The sequence below is a fragment of the Topomyia yanbarensis genome, chromosome 2 (genome assembly GCF_030247195.1).
Source record: "Topomyia yanbarensis strain Yona2022 chromosome 2, ASM3024719v1, whole genome shotgun sequence".
Taxonomy (NCBI): Eukaryota; Metazoa; Arthropoda; class Insecta; order Diptera; family Culicidae; genus Topomyia; species Topomyia yanbarensis.
In genome coordinates, this window is record NC_080671.1 from 199523439 (window position 1) to 199542106 (window position 18668).

Consider the following 18668-nt stretch of genomic DNA (forward strand, 5'->3'; position numbering starts at 1 on the left):
AAACCGAAACATCAACGATCCCTAGTAGCTTCCCTGCGCTATATCTGGCAATCTCCAATGAAAACCATTTTCTCTCGATCTGAGAGCTAGGATCGAAACAGTTGCAAAACCTACCGTTGATTTCAAATTTCTCCATTTTATCGATTGCTATATTAAAACCGGCGGATATGGTGTTGCTAGTATCAGTTTAAGCGCGACTTTCGCACATGGTTTGGCACATAGGTATCTGGCCTTCATATGTGCACAGCGTGATTTGCGATTTGCTTACACGAAATACGTATTGAAGGATCAGGTGTGAAGGAATAGGTTTCGTAACTCGCATTCTCACGATATGAAGACCATTGGAGATACCTGGAAAAAAGTTTCTCCAGGTTTCCAACTTTCACCGTTACGTACTCCGACATGATGGTTGTAGTGAATTTATTGGTAGTACGCGGGGATAGATCGTCCAGACGCACATCAGTCTTATCATCGTCGATCTAAACGGGTATCTTGATTCTAACATTGTCATGCGCAACGACGTGTTGCATGTTGTTTCCAATAGCCAAACTTTGGACATTTTTAAATGCTATCAGTACTGCATTACAAGTATGCGCCTTTATTAATTGTTCCACTTCGCGAACACAAGGATGAATTGGACAATCACTGTATTGTACCGAAGATCGTTCAAATTGTGCTGCTGACTTTCACGCATTTTTAAATAAACGATACCGCATCGATGAAAGTGACGGTGCTTTATTGTTCACACTGGCTTGGGACAACTGTTATTTTTCTATTGCTCTGCTGGCGCGATACATGTAGATAGCAGACAGTATGTAGAAACATTCGTTTGATTCACTGCACAAGCTCACCGATTTAGCTTTCGATTCGATTGAGATGGAAAAATAGAGTTATTAGGAACTGGTATTGATTTTAAAGGGGCTCCATAATCACCAGCTCGAGAGAGCGTTCAACGAGGTTATTCCATGATAGTTATTGATGTTGCGCCATTTTACTTTTTATGAAATGGATTTCCAGTAAAACGAAAAACTACCACTAGCAAGAGAACTCTAGGAGAAGAAGAGTCACCAAAACTTCAATGTATTTAGGTTTTATTTGTCACCGCAAAATTGTTATGTATTTGGTTTATTGATTTTCTCAGTGAAATTAAAAAACGAAATCTCCTTTCTTCGTTGTTACGTTACGTTTCGGCCTACTACGCTTCAGCCATCGTCGGACGCCTACAAACATTGAATAATCATTCGAAATAAATGTTTGTAGGCGTCCGACGATAGCTGAAGCGTAGTAGGACGAAACGTAACGTAACAATGAAGAAAGACGGTTTCGTTTTTTTAATTTCACCGAGAAAAATTAGTGAACCAAATACATAAAAACTTCAATGTGTCTTCTCAGATCTACCAAAGGAAATTTTTCGGATCCCGGATTGAAAGACGATTTAAGCCAAGTAGAAACTCTGATAATCATTGTTTCATCGACATTGATTTGTTCGGTTGCCAAAGTTTCTTGCAAACAGACTAAAGCTCATTCATATGCTACATACATACGAACACCTCTTTCTCTTTTCAATTTCCATGTAAAAAAGTTGAAAAATGAAATAACCTGGTACTATCGAGAGAATTAAAAAGGTATAGGATGGTACAATTGGGAGATCCGAGTGTAGTTTTGTTTGTCGAACTCTGGAGCAGAGTGAATAAAGCGAAAACTCAATTAGAAATATAACAGGTGTTCAATAAAATATGATAATGATTTCAATACCTTTCTGTCATTAAAGTAAAGAGTTTTTTCTCTCCAAGAGAATTGCTCTCTGGACTCCCTAGAAATGGACGGCATATTTTTTTTCGACGGGTGCTATCAGATTAATCGTAGATGGCGTCGAAACAGCAAGCACTCCGCGAGCGTGTTGTACGGTTTTACAAAACGCATGGCCATCGTGAAAAAATGTTTACGGTAAACCACTTTCGAGACGAGAACGTGCCCGTGAGTACAGTTTACCGGATCCTGGCATCCCTGAACGTGGAGTGGAAGGCCTGTAGCGGCCGTCTGGCGAAGATAATGACGAAGAAAAAGAAGAAGAAGGAATCGTTGAAAGAGCTGTTCGAAAACAAAGACGGAACGAGTTTGCGTGACGCCTGTCGAAAATATCACTGCTCCTATATCTTGATTCACCGAACCCCTTAAGATGGTGGACATCATCTATCGGAAGAAGATTTGTTCCCCCGAGTACACGGAAGAGTAGATAGCGATCATGAAATCGCAGTGCCGGTGGATGACGAAGAACTATCGCGAAATGTCGTTCGTGCTGGACGACGAAACTTACTTTCCGCTCTCGAAGACCCACATTCCAGGAAATGACAACTACGACAAGTCGGCCCCACCCCTGGAATAAAAGTGACTTGAAAAAATTCCTCTGCGATTCTTGAAAGAATATCACACGGGTCGGAAGTACGTCTTCTGGCTGGACAAGGCGTCTTCCCACTACGCCAAGAAGATGCTGGAGCATCTTGAGCAGAAAAAGATACCGTACGTGCCGAAAGAAAGGAACCCGACCAACTTGCCCCAGTGCCGTACCATTGGGGATTTTATTGGCTCCCTCAGTGCCCTAGTGTACAAAAATACGAAGCAGTTGACCAGTTCCGGAATTGCATCCGGAAGATGGACGTCAGTGTCGTCCAGCGCTCTTGTGCGAGCATCGCGACTAAGTTTCGTCGTACGGGTGACAAGGGCCCTTTCTCCAATATTCATTGACGTTTTTTGGAGAATAAACATTTCGTTTTTAATCAAAAATGCATAATTCGTTGAATTTTTTTTATGACTGAAAAATTCTCATTTTATTATTTTGAACACCCTTTATTAGGATTACAGGAGGAAAAACCAGGACAAATCAAGCTTTTTCCTCGACTTCCCAGGACACCAGGACAGCCAGTGCAAAACCAGGACATGTCCTGGGAAACTAGGACGTATGGTCACCCTAGATAGAATAGCATAGAAATGAGCATCCCATCAAATCATAGTGCCTATTAAACTGAAATATAATCAATGCAATCCTCTGACATATCAACTCGACATCAGTTGATTCAGTCTGTAACGTAACTTCTGTTGGTAAAAGTCAAGACAAAGGGATACAGTATGTTTTATTTCATCGTTACTATTATGCGTAGGACATTGTGTAATTGTTTTGAAATAATTCACCTGAACATTCCAACTCGACAACATTTCAGTTCGAATTTCTACATTTTAAACTAACCCCCCCCACCCCCCCTCACTCCTCACTACGCCCTATTGCTCAACTACCTACGCTCATGAAATTGATCTAAGGCTTTTGAATAATTCATTCAAACAGACCAATGTGGTAGAACTAAAATATGTAATCCCGATCAGAACGACATAACAGAAAGCTATCAAATTTATATCTCATGTTGATATTTATTACTCACTGTGTTATCTTTAAGATATCCCAATCAGCAAGGCAAGCAAACTTATATCAAGATTATATCTTCTGGTGGTATCATTAAACTGCTAATATGATATTAAAGTACGCATATAACGATGATGTTATAAAACATTACATATTCTTTCACAATTATCTTTGTATGCTAACTGTAAACTGTAAAGTGGGCAAATGACCAGTTGGTTAAAGCCCCAATAAACAAATTAATCGATCAACTGTGAATGATTGTTATATTACATAGATGACCGTCTATTTGCTAATACGCTGAAGCCTCTTTTTTTGCGTAGTTATTCAACTTTTTAAAGCAAATTTTCGTTTATTTTTTATTGCTTTACTAATATTTTCGTTTTCCACATGGATATTCAAGGTTCCACGATTTTGAGAATAGATAAGTTTTAGAAGCAAGTGGTCGGAAAATTCGAAATTAAGGTGTTTAACTTACTTGTTTGCGTTTTGAATAAGAGATTACCTATTTACTGAGACACTCGTCTGATATGCAATTTCGAATATGGGGCTTATGATTTCAATGTTGAAACCTTTATTCAAAAAGTTTTGAAATCGTAAAGTTATCAACAAGCTATTCTAAAGATAATAATTTTCATATAAAACTTATTTTAAAGAAGATGCAGGAAGTATCAAGCACTCCAGATGAAATAAAGAAACGCGGATTGAAATAAAAAGCATTTTTTAAACTATTTATTATGGTTTAGTCAAATGATTATATAATTAATTTTCTTTTAATTAATTGTGCATATTGCGAAAACGAATTTTCAGAACTCAAAAAACTGTTTTATATATACCGATTTCCACAACACCGTTATGAATTTTGGGGATCTTCGAGGATCTTCAGTCAGATTTCTCCAATTTATGTGGGATTTTGATAAACAACCGAAACTTGTCCAGTGTGTGATTTTGTGCGTTCTCCGCATTACCAAAGTATTGCAATTTAAACCCCCGCATAAAAATGTTTGAGGCTGAGATTGTTGTATCTTTTCATTCCACCTAAGATAAGTTTGACATTTTACGGTTGAACTGCCAATTGCTTTGAATGCGCATATGTACTAATGTTTCCGTTGTATTCGATGGTGCTACGTTCGGCTTAAAAAAAATCATCGAATTAACAAATTTTCGAAATATTCAAGATACTTGATTCATTTTGTTCAAATTGTTGAAAGATTAATATTTGTGAGCACGCTGCATAGAGCTATCAATATTTCAAAATGGCCTAGAAATCCCTGAATATATACATATCCCAGCTGGTATTATTGTTTGCTGTTAAAATTTAAATATGTGTTTTAGATAATGCTTGAAATAGCTGTAGGCTTGAATGTAAAAATATTGAATAATTTCCTTCTTAAAATTAAATAAAATTTAGAAAAGAAAATGTATTTTAGAAAACATGAAATATTCTAAAATTCGTCACACAGAAGAATCCTCAACAATTACTCGAATTTTCAGATTATCTGTTATAATATTCGCTGTTGATAGATTGAACTATTGTAAAAAACGTATTTCTGAGAATTTATTAGGTGTGAGATAATTGTACTAGTTTGCTTAATCTTCCCCATATTAAAAACGCCAATAACAAAACCCCGAAAGCGACATTACATGAAATCTCAAAAGTGTGGTATTTGTTTCTTTGAATCTATTCGGAATCATAAGAAACATTTGTAGTCTTCTCCGTAAAATAATGTAGGTAAATTATCCGCTCAATGTTACCATATCGCATCGACATTATTTCTAAAAATCGCGTAAAACATGTAAACGTACAAGAGAAGCACCGAGTCGCACTATTCAGAATCTAAAAATAGCCCCACTTTCCTAATCTGAAAAGATATTATAAAGCTATTCAGTCTAAAACAAAGCGTACGATACAAGGAAAACAAACAGTCCTTAGGCTTTGGCAAACTTCAATGTGTGGGTTCATCTGCATCATCTGCATCTATAATCGTTTTGCCCTTGACGGATGCGTGGAATATTATGCTAACATTCAACATCGGTCGAAAGCAACGTCGTTAGTTCATCCAGGAAACATCTCCATAAAACTCAGAATACCCAGGTTCAAATCGCTATATCCACAAATAACAATCAGTGCGTCATATATTCATAATAACAATCAGCCAACATGTATGCAATCATTTGACAAAACTATAAAAAGCTTTTGCTACATGAAGCTTTTTGCTTCCAAACGAAAAGTGTCTCAATGCATGCTATATTTTTCTATTCTATTTTTAGACATGCACGCTAAATTCGTTGATACTATGCAATAGGTAATAAAAGCTATATTGGCCATGGGAGAACCTAACAAAATTTGTTATAATTCTGATAGAAGCCTATCACAGGTTGTCATATTTTTGATATGAACTAGAAGAATTTCTGTTATGTTTTCTGTTATTTTACCAACTAACGAGACCAGAGTTATAACATAACTTGTTATCATAACAAAGTAACACAATGTGTAATAACTTTGTTATCTCTTTCTGATCGGGATGTTATTTCGGAATGCTATATGAAATACCATTGGTACACCCGCAGTGTTGGCAACAAAAATGATTTTTGGCATTTAATTCGACGTATTGAATTTTGAACAGCTATAACTTGGCTTAGAGATATTCTAACACCATACATCCTTCAGCAAAGTTATTCAGCATATCCTGGACTATACTTCTATCTATTTGTTGGCACACTACAAAAATAATTGTAGTCTGTAGAAAATGTAGGTTTTCCCATACTAATCTCCATACAAATTTCAAACGCAATGCGCTACGCCGAGTCAACACCAGTCGACCAAAAATTTTGCACAGTTGTTTGGGACCCCAAAAGGAACCAAAAAAGTGCTGTGCTTGGTTGATGTGGCTATGATTACGTTTTTCCATATAACAATGCCCCACCCTAGTGTCCATCTTAGTCACAATTTCCCGTATAATGCTGTATTATTTGGTCGTTGTCCTAAATGTACCATTGCTTCCTCTTACGGAAAATTATCCTGTTTTATCTAGTTGTGTATTTCTCTGCGTTGTTAAAATTTCAATCATAAATTAAAGAATTATTCGTGAAACTAAACATTTAAAAATAGGTTCTTAGCTCTTAGACTCGTAGTTAGAGAATGAACAAACGTCATTTTGAATAATGCTATTTTTTCAAGTCATACTTGGCGATATCCTGTAAGGAGGCCCAATTCTAGTTTGGTGGCACGATCATCACATTAGGAACGTTAGTTTATTTGTTGTATATCAACTGCACAAAATACAACATGAAAATCAGTGTGCGAAATCCACGATCACACTGCTTAACAATGTTTTCACGAGATTAAGAAGGCCTTCTCGCTCAAGCAATCTAACTTGGGTGTATTCCTAGATATTGACAATGTGTCTTTCCAGTCTATTCTGGAAGCGAAACGCGGTCATGGGATATCTGCACGTATCTCGGGTTGGAGAAACGCAAGGCTTAGTAACCACATTCTTTGATCGTCATTGAGACAGGCAGAGATACGGAAGTTGAGTATTTACGATTGTCCTTAGAGTGGCTTTCTGTCACCTTTGTTACCGACGTCTTATTGAAGAAACCTAATAAACATAGGCCTCATTTGTCCCTTATACAAAAAGGGACACAGACTGGAGTGCGCCAATTATCGAGTAATATCGCTCCTCAATTCGGCGTACAAAATTATGTCACGTAATCTGGTGGGTTTCGTGAAGGCCGATCAACAACGGATCAAATGTTTACCCTGCGACAGATCCTAGATAAATTCCGGGAATACAACTTGCAGACACACCATCTGTTTATTGATTTCAAAGCGGCGTACGATTCAGTGAAAAGAAACGAGTTATGGCAGATAATGGTAGAACATGGTTTTCCGACGAAACTGATTAGGCTGATTCGTGCAACGCTGGATGGATCGAAATCGGATGGATGTTCGAGTTGCGGATGAGATTTCGACGTCTTTCGTAACCTTAGACGGATGGGTGATGCGCTGTCAAACTTGCTGTTCAACTGCCGTAACAACAGTCAGGCGAGATGGGCCACTCCTGGCCTTAGCCTGTCACGTTACAGTGACGAAAGCAAAGGAAAAAAACTTGCTGTTCAACATTGCTCTCGAAGGCGCCATCTGGAGAGCAGGCGTGCAAAGGAACGGTACCATCGTCACTCGGTCGCATATGCTCCTAGGATTTGCGGACGATATTGATATCATTGGAATCGACCGCCGAGCCGTGGAAAAGGCATTCATGCCTTTTAAAAGGGAGACAGCACGAATTGGTCTCATAATCTACATGATAGCTGGAAGAATACGTGGGTCCAATAGTGATGTTGGTGGTGAAGTGGTGTTAGGTGGTGATAAATTTGAAGTAGAGGAAGAATTTGTGTACCTTGAAACTCTAGTGACGGGCGATAATGATGTTACCCGAGAGGTGAAAAGGCGTCTTGCAGCTGCAAATAGGGCTTTTTACGGACTTCGTAGCCAGCTGAAGTCCCGTAGCTTGCAGACGAAGACAAAATTCGCGTTGTACAAGACATTGATAGTTCCGGTTGCCTTGTACGGCTATGAAACGTGGACGTTAAAGGAAGTTAATCGTAGAGCGTTCGGTGTCTTCAAACGTAAGGTGCTGCGAACAATACTCGGCGCTAGAGAAGAAAATGGCATCTGGCGGCGTCGCATGAATCACGAGTTATACCAAGTATATAAAGGAGTGGATATTGTCAAACTAATAAAAAACGGCAGGCTGCGGTGGGCTGGTCATGTGGCACGAATGCCGGAAGAACGACAGGCGAAGATAATATTCAGTAGAGAACCGGGAAGAGACCGACGACTCCGTGGCAGGCCGCGTACACGATGGCGTTTGCAATGGTAGAGGACCTAAAAGCACTCAATGTCCAGGGTGACTGGAAGAGATTGGCCCAGGACCAGGTCCAGTGGAGGAGAATTCTTCACTCGACGTAGATTCAACGAAGCGACTTGTTGCCCATCAAGTATCAAGTAAGTAATGAGCTTGGATTTCCAAGCTACGGGTTTGCAATCAATTACCAAATAGTAATTACTGGACTGTGCATCGGAACAACAAGCATTATGAGCTGTTGAACAGTGGTGTCGAAAAGCTAAATTATCATATAACCCAAAAAAAGCTTCAATGGCTCTTCTTACGACGAAGCAAATAACAACCTGGGTTCAGGCCTTGCAGTTCTTTGATTCAGAGCTACTGTGTACAGATCAAGTTAAATAAATTGTAACTGCATTGGATTCTAAACTGAATTGGTCTACTCACATTGAGTGCAGAGTCAAGAAAGCGTGTATGGCCTTTGGGCAGTGCAGACAAACTTTTGGGAAGACCTGCGGTCTCAAACCTAAATACATCTGTTAGATTTACACGACAATTGTTCGCCCAATACTGTCATACGGATGCCTTGTGTGGTGCCAGAGAGTCAAAGCTAACCCATTAACCCATCTGCAAAGAATGGCGCTCATGGCGTTGACTGCTTTCACCACAACTCCGATTGCAGCCCTTAAGGCCCTTCCAAACCTCAATGCATAATCATATGCATACAGACTGCAGGTTACTGGGCTTTGAAACAGTAACCATGTTGCTCTTGCTCCCAGCGATATTACACTCACATGTAGTGTTCGTTACAGGACATTCCATGTATAGATTCTCTCGTAAGGAGTGGTTGTCTGGCTATATGGAGAGACAACAACAAACGCAAGTGGTCTGTTACACTGATGACTCTCTCGCTAAGTAGATACTGTACTGTATTCTAAGCAGAAATCCTTTTTTTTAATTCGTTTATTTGACACGGCTCAATGCGTTGGCTTAGAGGAGCCACGAGTCTTTTATATATTTACAAGAAGTAAAAAATAAAAATAACAATAAATATTATTTTGAGCCTGCAAGATCCCGTGCGCGCAACTTGCCATTGCGAGCGGAGATCTTTTTTCGCGTCGGGAAGTAGTGCTTTTTTTCGCCAACTTCGGGGTTAGCCATATCTGTCTCGTTGTTATTTACGTCCGTATCATCATCTATCTGCCATGATACTCGCGATCAGATGTTCTTCCTAGCTTCTTGCCTTTGCGGGTCACGAATGCGAACACTCCATCCTTGATGGAAGCTTCTCCACTGGTGGCATTAGTTGTTGAATTTGAAGTACTTGACGCAGCTTTAGCAGTTGTCATTTTTGCCTGAACAGCAGCCACAAATTTGGCAACCGTTTGTGGTTCAGATAGATATTGGAGCCTGTGTGTTGGCATATCTTTCTGGAGATGAGCTTTCCTTAGCTGTTTCTGGGCATGGTTGTCCGTAATGTGCCGTTTGTTCACAAAACTGGCACGTATTAGTTTGTCCTTGATATGTACAAAGAGTTCGCTGTGTAATGGTATCACCCCCTTCTGTGTTGTACTGCAGGGTAAGGTGGGAGGGAATGGGTTGGTCTACCCGCATTCTTGCCACAAAGACACCATTTGAAATACCTGGCAAGTAGTTTCTCCATGTGTCCTCCGTAATAGATTCCACTGCTCCGAAATGCGACATGAATCTTTTCATTGCCACTTTGCAAGTAAGTGGAGATAAATCATGTAATTTAACTTCAATATTCCCATTATCCATGTATATAGGGATCTTGATTTCTGCGTTGTCACAAACAATCACGTGTTTTAAGTTGTTCTGCGAAATGAATCTTTTCGCCTGGGCGAATTTGCTGAAGGTTATCAGCACCGCATGCCTGACGTGCTCAAGCTGTATGCAGGTGACTTCCGAAAACCGAAGCTGCATTTTCACATTCAACAGATGTCCCACATCACGAATACTTGGTCTTATTCGAAAAGACCTGAAGTCAATGGCCACTGTGTTAGGCCGAATAATCACGTTTTGTTGAGACTCAGTCATCTTGATAGATCACGCAAGAATAAAAATAACGGTATCCTTTGTTCTTCAGACAATGCGCACAAGTAACTGTTTTTGCGTTCGCTTTGCACTGGCTCGGACAGAAGCAGGAGTACACTGAGTATCGTGACCGATGCCTTTGATGGTTGAAAATAGACTAAAGCAGAAATCTTATGTGCAGGGTACAATCAGCCCTTCAACAGAGCTTGTCGGGCAAAGTTATAAACGACTCTGGTGATACATGGGGCCTCTTTCTATAACCGGGAAAGCGAGTGGTCCCTTGGCAATTAACTTACCGTTTAGGCCAAGATTGCAATTGGAATAAAGATACCCAAGGTCTGCGAAAAACGGGAGACACCGTTTTGAGCCTGCACTAGTTGGATGTTTGCACCACCCAGCACGTAATGTAAGCTCTAGATTAGGTAGCTTGACATGCAGCGTAGGCCAAAGGAGCGAATTGATAGGTGATAGAGAAATAGCCCAGTAGTGGGATGGTACTAATAGACGTCTCCAATTCTCGACCAACATATGATTACGGCTTAAAAGCCAACTGTCAAAATTCTCTTTGAAAGGAAATTCCGGACACGTTACTCACCAATCACAGATGTTGGTAGAAAAAAAGAGAAAAGTTTTCTCTTTCATTGACTGCTGTTAGCTGTTTTTGGCCAGTAACGGTTTGTCCGGAATTTCATTTCAAAGAGAATTGTGACAGTTGGCTTTTAAGCCATAATCATATGTTTGTCGAGAATTGAATGTATGGAATATGCCAAGGCTGGGTATCTTTCTCCTTATTGATATCTTTGGCTTCGGTTAGCCTACACCAGGACGAACGAGGATCCCAACCACGGCTCTTTTCGAGGAGAAAAATATGTAAACAATCCAGAAGCACAACGTGTTGACGACATAGTATTCACACGATTCAACGGGAGCGGAACGAACGGTATGATGAAAGCAAGTCAATTTATTCTAATATCATTAATACCATTCATGTAAGATTCATCATACGAATACCAAAGAACCATCTTAACCTTATAATATATCCGTGTAACACTACCTAAAATATCGATCACCACTCGATGACCTAAAAACACATCTCAAAATCACACCGTTTCCACTAGCTGTCAGTGTACAGCATAATCAGTATACTTTTTTGCAGCAAGAGAAGAATTGTAGTCTATCTAAGCTCTATGTTATTGATTTACACTTATGAACAAAAAATACTGGACCAACAGAATTGTTCACAAAAGCCTAAACAAACAAAATATACTAAAAAATGTGAACGATTATAAGGAATAACGTTGAGCATTCTGTTGCATAATCAATACACTCTACGGAGTGTATAGTACAAGCGTAAGTATTTTTCTACCCACTGCTAAATTATTACCCTGATGGTTTACAAATGCAATAAAAGCTGTCGTTGAATTGAAAGGATGACCAATTATATAATTCGAAAAAAAACATGCTTGTTTGTTCTATTTTTCCCTTGGACATAATGCATAAAGGTTCTGCTGGGCATATATCCAAATCTCGACCTAACAACGGCAGATATTTAGTTAAACATACACAAGCAAGGCAGAATGCATAGAAACAAACAGAGCGATAAGGATTTAATTGAACTTCCAGAGTATATGGGAATCCCCACTGAGCGCGAGTTTAAAGTTGAAATAGCATTACGTTGCCTAGGAACACTAGTCTCTTCAGTCGGTGATAAGAGATGGAAACGTAGAGTTTGAACAAGGCAATGAAGCTGTGCTCTGCTCTGTTCATGTGTTTTATTAGCTTGTTCAGTATTTCGAATACAGGTTAAATTTCATTTAATTTCTTAATTCACAACTATTAACAAGTCATTTAACAAAACAGATGCCAATGAGACCTGCATAACAGTGGATGGATCGGAAGGGCACTGTGTTCCACCGGCTCGATGCAACTGGGTTCATTCGAGAGCATTAACTGAGCAGAATATTTCATCTAAGAGCAAGTGTGGAATCCGTCATAACTATTCTAATTTAGTTTGTTGCCCCAAGTGGAAAAATTCGGAGAGTTGTGGAAATACTGCAAACAATTCAAATTCGTCAGTAGATGCAGGAACGTTTCCGTGGGTGGTAGATGTGATCTACCACGTGAAAAGGCAAATCTACGCTATCAATTGCGCTGGATCATTGATCAATAGTCAATACGTACTGACGGCGGCGCATTGCATTTTGGATTTACCTATGAGATATAAACCGTACGCCAAATTATTCGATATTCGCCAACGCGAATTTAATACAGGTTTTTTTCAGGTACAGGATTAGGGTGAAACATAAATCGTATCAAGAAGACTACGAAATTCAGAAAAGTATTATCCATCCTAACTATAGTGAAAGCAACTTCAACAAAGTGCATGACATTGCACTATTGAGACTGGCTGACACGGTTCAGTTTACTCAATATTTACAACCAGTTTGTTTACCCGACAGAAATGATCACATTAGTTCATTGTCCCAGCCACGCAATCTAACCATTTTTTCAGTCGGCCCACGTCGAACAGGTATGGACATAATATAATGATTTCCTTAAAATCGCCTAAACATAATAAAAATCTAACCAGTTTCAACAAAACGCATCAAACGGCCAATTCTGATGCCGGAGCATGATAATTCCGTATGCAACGATCTGTACCGCGAGCTCAACCTTAAACTGGATCGATCGCAGTTGTGTGTGGGCGGTGAGCCTGGCCGTGATGCTTGCCGTGGTGATTCTGGGGGTCCCTTGATGCAACAACAGTCCCAGCGCTGGTTCCAAGTCGGTATTGTTAGTCTCGGTCCACCACGGTGCGGTGGCTCGATTCCGGGAATCTATGTTAACCTGTTGGAGTACATTGACTGGATTGAAGCAACCGTTGCTGCCGATCAGAGAACTGGCACTAATTAGCATAACACTACTGACTAGCCGGGCAGCTGCGTGCCGCTGAGTTAAGCGCGAGTTGCAACGCAATCGAAGAGGACACAAATGCATACATCGCATCCGTGCTGTGGCAGAAGCGCGGAAAATGATGGATATGCTTCTAATTATAGCATTTCAAAGAAACAAACAAGTAGAAGACATGTGCCAAGATCGGTTCCATGTGGTAACATGTGCAAATTGTTCTCGGAAAAAGCTGACATTTTTTTCTAATCAAGACCGACGGGGAACTTACACCTTGATTTGTGGAGGAGGGAGGTGGGACGACGGTGGATGCGAACGCACCGCGCCACCGTCGAAGCTAGGAATCCTTTTGAATATTCATAAGAAAGATGACAAACAAGGAATAATGGCGGTAACGTGCGTGTTGGTTGATCATGTAAATTGGCGGAGATGAATAGATGCTAGACATGAAAGACTTGTGACTAGAATCGACCAAGACGCAAGTTGAAACATGTCGAGTGAATAAACTTATGGGTGTATGTGCTTAATTATTAATTAAAAGAATTGTGTGGTAATTCGATGAAAATAGTTATTTAATGAAGAAACTCACAACGCGATCTAGCTAGGAGTGATATGAAGCTGATCTTGTAACAAGTGTCGTATCGAGTTTGGTTACATCTCAGATAGGTGCAGATGATAGAAATAGAAACAATAGTATTGAAAATTAATTCCCTTTGTCAAGGATGAGTTTCATATTTAAAAGGTTGGTGCTGAGTTCACTGAAAATATTTCCTTTCAACAAGCTGTATTTGCATACTAGCACAAAAATATCGCATGATTTATCGCCAGTAAATTCTAGATAGCACCAAAATAATTAAAAAGTGTTGTCAATAATGTTGAATTGAATTTAAATGACATTAAATAAATAAATAAATGGTGAATTGAATAATTCATATAAATTGGGCTTATATTACCCAAAGGACAATACAAATATAACGAGTGGGTTGAGTATTTGCACAATTCACCTGATTCCGAAGGTTCGCAGGTTTGAGTCCTACAGCATCGGACAAAGCAGCAGGACCAATGAATAAATAGAGTAATATACAAATCTCATATGTTTTTTGTTTCCTTAAATAGTCATTCATGAACTTTACCCTGCCTTATCAAGATAAAAATAAAGAATATTTGGAAAAATTTACTAGATAAAGAAGATCCGTGTACTGTACAAAATGTATTCTATTAAAATATAGATTAACTATACTATTAACTAAAAAAATAATCAATAAAATAAAAACCAAAGAAGCACTATTTTCGAGCATTGCGATATTATTTGCGAATTTCAATGGAATAATCGTAATATGGGTATCAAAATGCTTCGAATTGACGAAGAAACCTGTATCACATTGTTTTGAAACCATTTGGTGATTTAACCCCGGAACGGAAATTTCGGTGCAAGTTCCTGTGGGACCGTTCCGAGGCCAAATTGCCATATGTGCCCATAAATATAAATAACAGACTTCTGAGACTATTTCAAGAATATTGATATCTATGTTCCTATGATTTTATAAAAACTTCCAACTCATGTCCTAGTACTGCAACATCTCTCAAAAAACCACATTACCGGGAACTAGATCCGGTTCATTTTCACAAATTCTAAAAATGGATGAATTTCTCGATCCAAAAGTGCCCAAATCGGATGCAGAAAGCCATAGTTATAAGTTTTTAAACTGACAGGTACCCGGGTACCGTTGTCCGTTTGATAAATGTAGGGGGAACTGGGGGCCAATTCGGACCTAGTAAGGGTTTATGAGCTATAGAACTGGAACGTGTCAACCGATTCACAAATTAATATTTTTTGCTGAAAGCCTGATCAATTGCGTACATTTTTTTCCAACACGACTTTTTCCGATCTTTTACGGTATTGTGTTTGAACGATTCTGCGCAAAAGTACATGAAAGGTCCGAATTACCCCAACCCTGTTCCAATTTGGACCACCCATTTCTTATCGATTTTTTGCAGTAGAAATTAATTTCAATTTTGGCCTAAGTAATTCCTATCTGATTTGAACTAAATTTCGAATTGTGAAATGAAAAGTTCTCTTTGATATCTAAAACTTTGTAGAAAATATACAACAAAAATAAGAGCTGGGCCAAATCACCTAAAAATAGGTTATGAGACATAACGTCGAAATCTGTCAACCGATTTGCAAAAACTTGTGTTTTTCTGAAAGCTCGACTGACTGCGCATATTTTCCTCTCAAACGGTATATACTTATAGTATAGTATATAGTATATACATATTTTCCACTCAGTTCGTATATACGGAAAAAGGTCCGTATTGGACCAACCCATATTCTATTATTCCCACTTCGATTAAACGAAAAGAGTTCATTGTCTCGCCCAAAACAACATATTAAATAAAAGATATTATCCGGCAGATCCAGAATTACGCTAATTCACTTGATTTAATAAATTGTTGTTGCCAACAAAAATCTTGTTTTTCGGCTTACAAGTTTAAAAAAAGCGCTCCGAAGTAAAATTTGCCCCTAGCGTAGTCAGTCGCGTTGCAATCGATCTTCGGAAAGCGAAATTGGAATTCGACGTTGTGAGAAATTGATTAATTGAGATCGATTAATTCACAAATTGGACTTGCACCTTTAAGAAGAGGGTAACGCAATCGCTCGTTGGCCGAGTGGATGGTCTACTCTGTACTACATAAGAACAGACAAAAGCGAAAGATAGTTTGAATTCGTCTGAGGGGATAATTATCGTTAGGTTTTGGCTGTGCATAGCAAGCAGGACTCGGGGTTTGCCTTGTGTATTAGCCTAACTGAGCCGCGGGTCCTCTATATATTTACAATATTAGTAGGAATATGTTGAACCTTTGGCACACGATGTATTATTTCGTATTTAGTTATTTCCTTTTTCTATAGCGAGAGCCGTTTAAAAGGTCACAAGCTGTCTGCTTTGTCCCGAATAGTACTTGTCCATGATTCTGTCGATTGATATCAAAGCAGTATCACTTATAACATTTCTTCATTGCATTAAACATGCAAGTACGTCTCTTGTTTAACAAATTTAAGTTATATTTTTCAATAAATATCATTCATTATTTTTAAAAGAGTTCGTAGCTCTATCGATTTAGGAAGGTGTATACGTACATCTCGAACCGGGACATTGGGTAATCTTCCTCAGGCCCGAAAGGAATCCATTAGTTGCGATTTGTCGGAACACTACTCGGCGCATGCTCAGATAATACAGCTATTCGCGAACCCAATACGTCAGAGATGAGAATCTAACGTGTAGTGAGCCGAGATTTGAAAAAAATTTAAAGTTAAAAATTGAGGAATAATTTGACCCATTAATTGAAGCTGTAATTGCGCTGGCTCACACTTCCTGGAAAATACAATTAGTTTAGTTTTATCCGTATAGAATTCGATACTCAGCTGGAGGGCCCAAGCTGACAAATTGTCCAATAGTGCTTGCTCTTTGCTAGCATATGCCATTTGATTTCAGTTGAGAGCAACGCGAGACAATCGATGATCCCATTGCCTTTGCGGAAGCCAAATCGTGTATTTGGCAGTAAACCATTTGCTTTGACCCAAATGTTGAGGCAGAATAGGACCATTTCTCGAATAACTTCCGGATACAGGATAGCATTGTAATCGGTCGATACGAATTATGGTCGGATGCTGATAATAGAGCAAGTGAGAACTCCACCATCGAAAAAGGTGTTTCGTTCGTGTTATCGTGACGGGACGCAGCGCGGTAGACCTTCTGTTCTGTGGCGGAATCCACACAAACCTTCTTGACGAATATTCAACGGTTTGAATATTCCACGCTCTCGTTAGTACTGTTGCGGTTTCGCATACACCCCAAAAAGTGGTAATTGATGTTTCTCTCGTTGGGCCGTTAAAGAACCAACGCCAATAACACCGTTTCGATCGATAACTGGCGTGCAATCTGTCGTCCCAAAAGGTCTTATACAAATGGCAGATGGTCGTTGCCGTGGGTATCTGGGAAGGTATCCGCATACAATCTAACCGCAAAGATGTCTGATGCGCCCGGGGGCGCTGGGGGAGCCGGAATCCGTGTCATTTCATCCGTTTTCAAAATGGTCATATTGAAGTTGTCACATAGCTCGAGAAGTGAGGTAGATCGATTATCGTTTATGCTGTACCGTGGAAGTTAAAATCGCCTACAACTAGTCTCGGTACGGGGAGGAGTTCGACATTATCGCAAAACTGTCGGTCACTAACTGAGGCCCTAGGGGGGATGCAGGTGGAATAATGCAAAGATTTTTGCCATTAACTCTAGTTCGGCAAGCAACAACTTCAATACCTGGTGTCGACGGGAGGTTGATCCGATTGAAAGATTAGCACTTTTTGATCCCCAAAAATACTCCTCCGCAAGAGACTTCTTGTTACAAACGGATAGTATTGAAATCGTGAAAGTTGCGATCCATTTCTGAAGTAAGCTATGTTTTGCAGAATGCAAATGCATTGTAAGTTATTTAGTAAAATTTTAAAAGAATCGATTCTCGGGATAATGCTTCTGCAATTTCACTGTACAACAATAGTCAAATCCGTGACCTCATTCGATGAATTAGCCATCGACGGATACGTTCACTGAATGGAATAGCCATATTGTAGTCAACTACATCAAGAATGTTTTTTACTGCAGGGAGAAAGTTTATTAAGATGCTTTTAACCCCTTCATGCCCACCCAGCCAACATTTTGATTCACTTTAATAAGTTGCAATTTGATTAACTGAACTCTTAAACGATATAAATTGATTGTATAAAATGTATAGATCCCTTCTATGTGAACAAAAGTGGAGGCCATATACGTACAACAAATCGGTATAGTAGAACTATGTGATTTACGACGAATTTTGATCTCATCAGAAGCATTACACAATCATCTAGCTTATCTGTTTATATGTGATCAAACTTACAATCATACATGAAGGTTTATGCAACTTAAGGTGCCCAATGTGGTAACAAGGAGTATTTTTTTAAAAATAACATGAAAATAAAACAATCAGGATGAAATTTCTATAATTCTGTTATAAGACATAGTTACGCCCACACTGGTCGATATGTTTTTCATGGGTGAGTTTGGAGTTACTGGAACATCAATTATCAAATTACCTGCTACGATTTACTTCCACAGTTTCGAACCTGAGATCTTCGTATTCCCAGCATAGCCGCTATGTACTCACCTATTTATACACTGTCAAGCAACGATTATATTTGATAATTTTTATTGCTTTGTGATTACGATCTAAAAATACCATAATCCAACCTAAATATGGCCCTCCAATGATACCTTCTATACCTGTCAAATCAAAACCTACATTCTTTACTCAAGCCATTTTTTATTGCTCAAATATTGAACTAGTCTGACAGAGAATTTGCGAAGTGCTATAAGCAGGTGACAATTTTTTTGAACGATTTTGCAGTT

The 18668-nt window shown here is 39.1% G+C and overlaps 2 protein-coding genes across 5 annotated transcripts in view; both read left to right on the forward strand.

Annotated features, from left to right (window-relative positions):
- Positions 1-18668, forward strand: part of LOC131682649 (protein outspread) — a 641520-nt gene that overhangs the window by 346954 nt on the left and 275898 nt on the right. The window lies entirely within an intron of this gene.
- LOC131682656 (CLIP domain-containing serine protease B15-like) lies at positions 11867-14439 on the forward strand. The gene is made up of 4 exons (XM_058964313.1): positions 11867-12119; positions 12178-12544; positions 12600-12847; positions 12908-14439. The coding sequence occupies exons 1-4, from the start codon at positions 12059-12061 to the stop codon at positions 13228-13230; spliced, it is 999 nt and encodes a 332-aa protein (XP_058820296.1). The 5' UTR covers positions 11867-12058; the 3' UTR covers positions 13231-14439.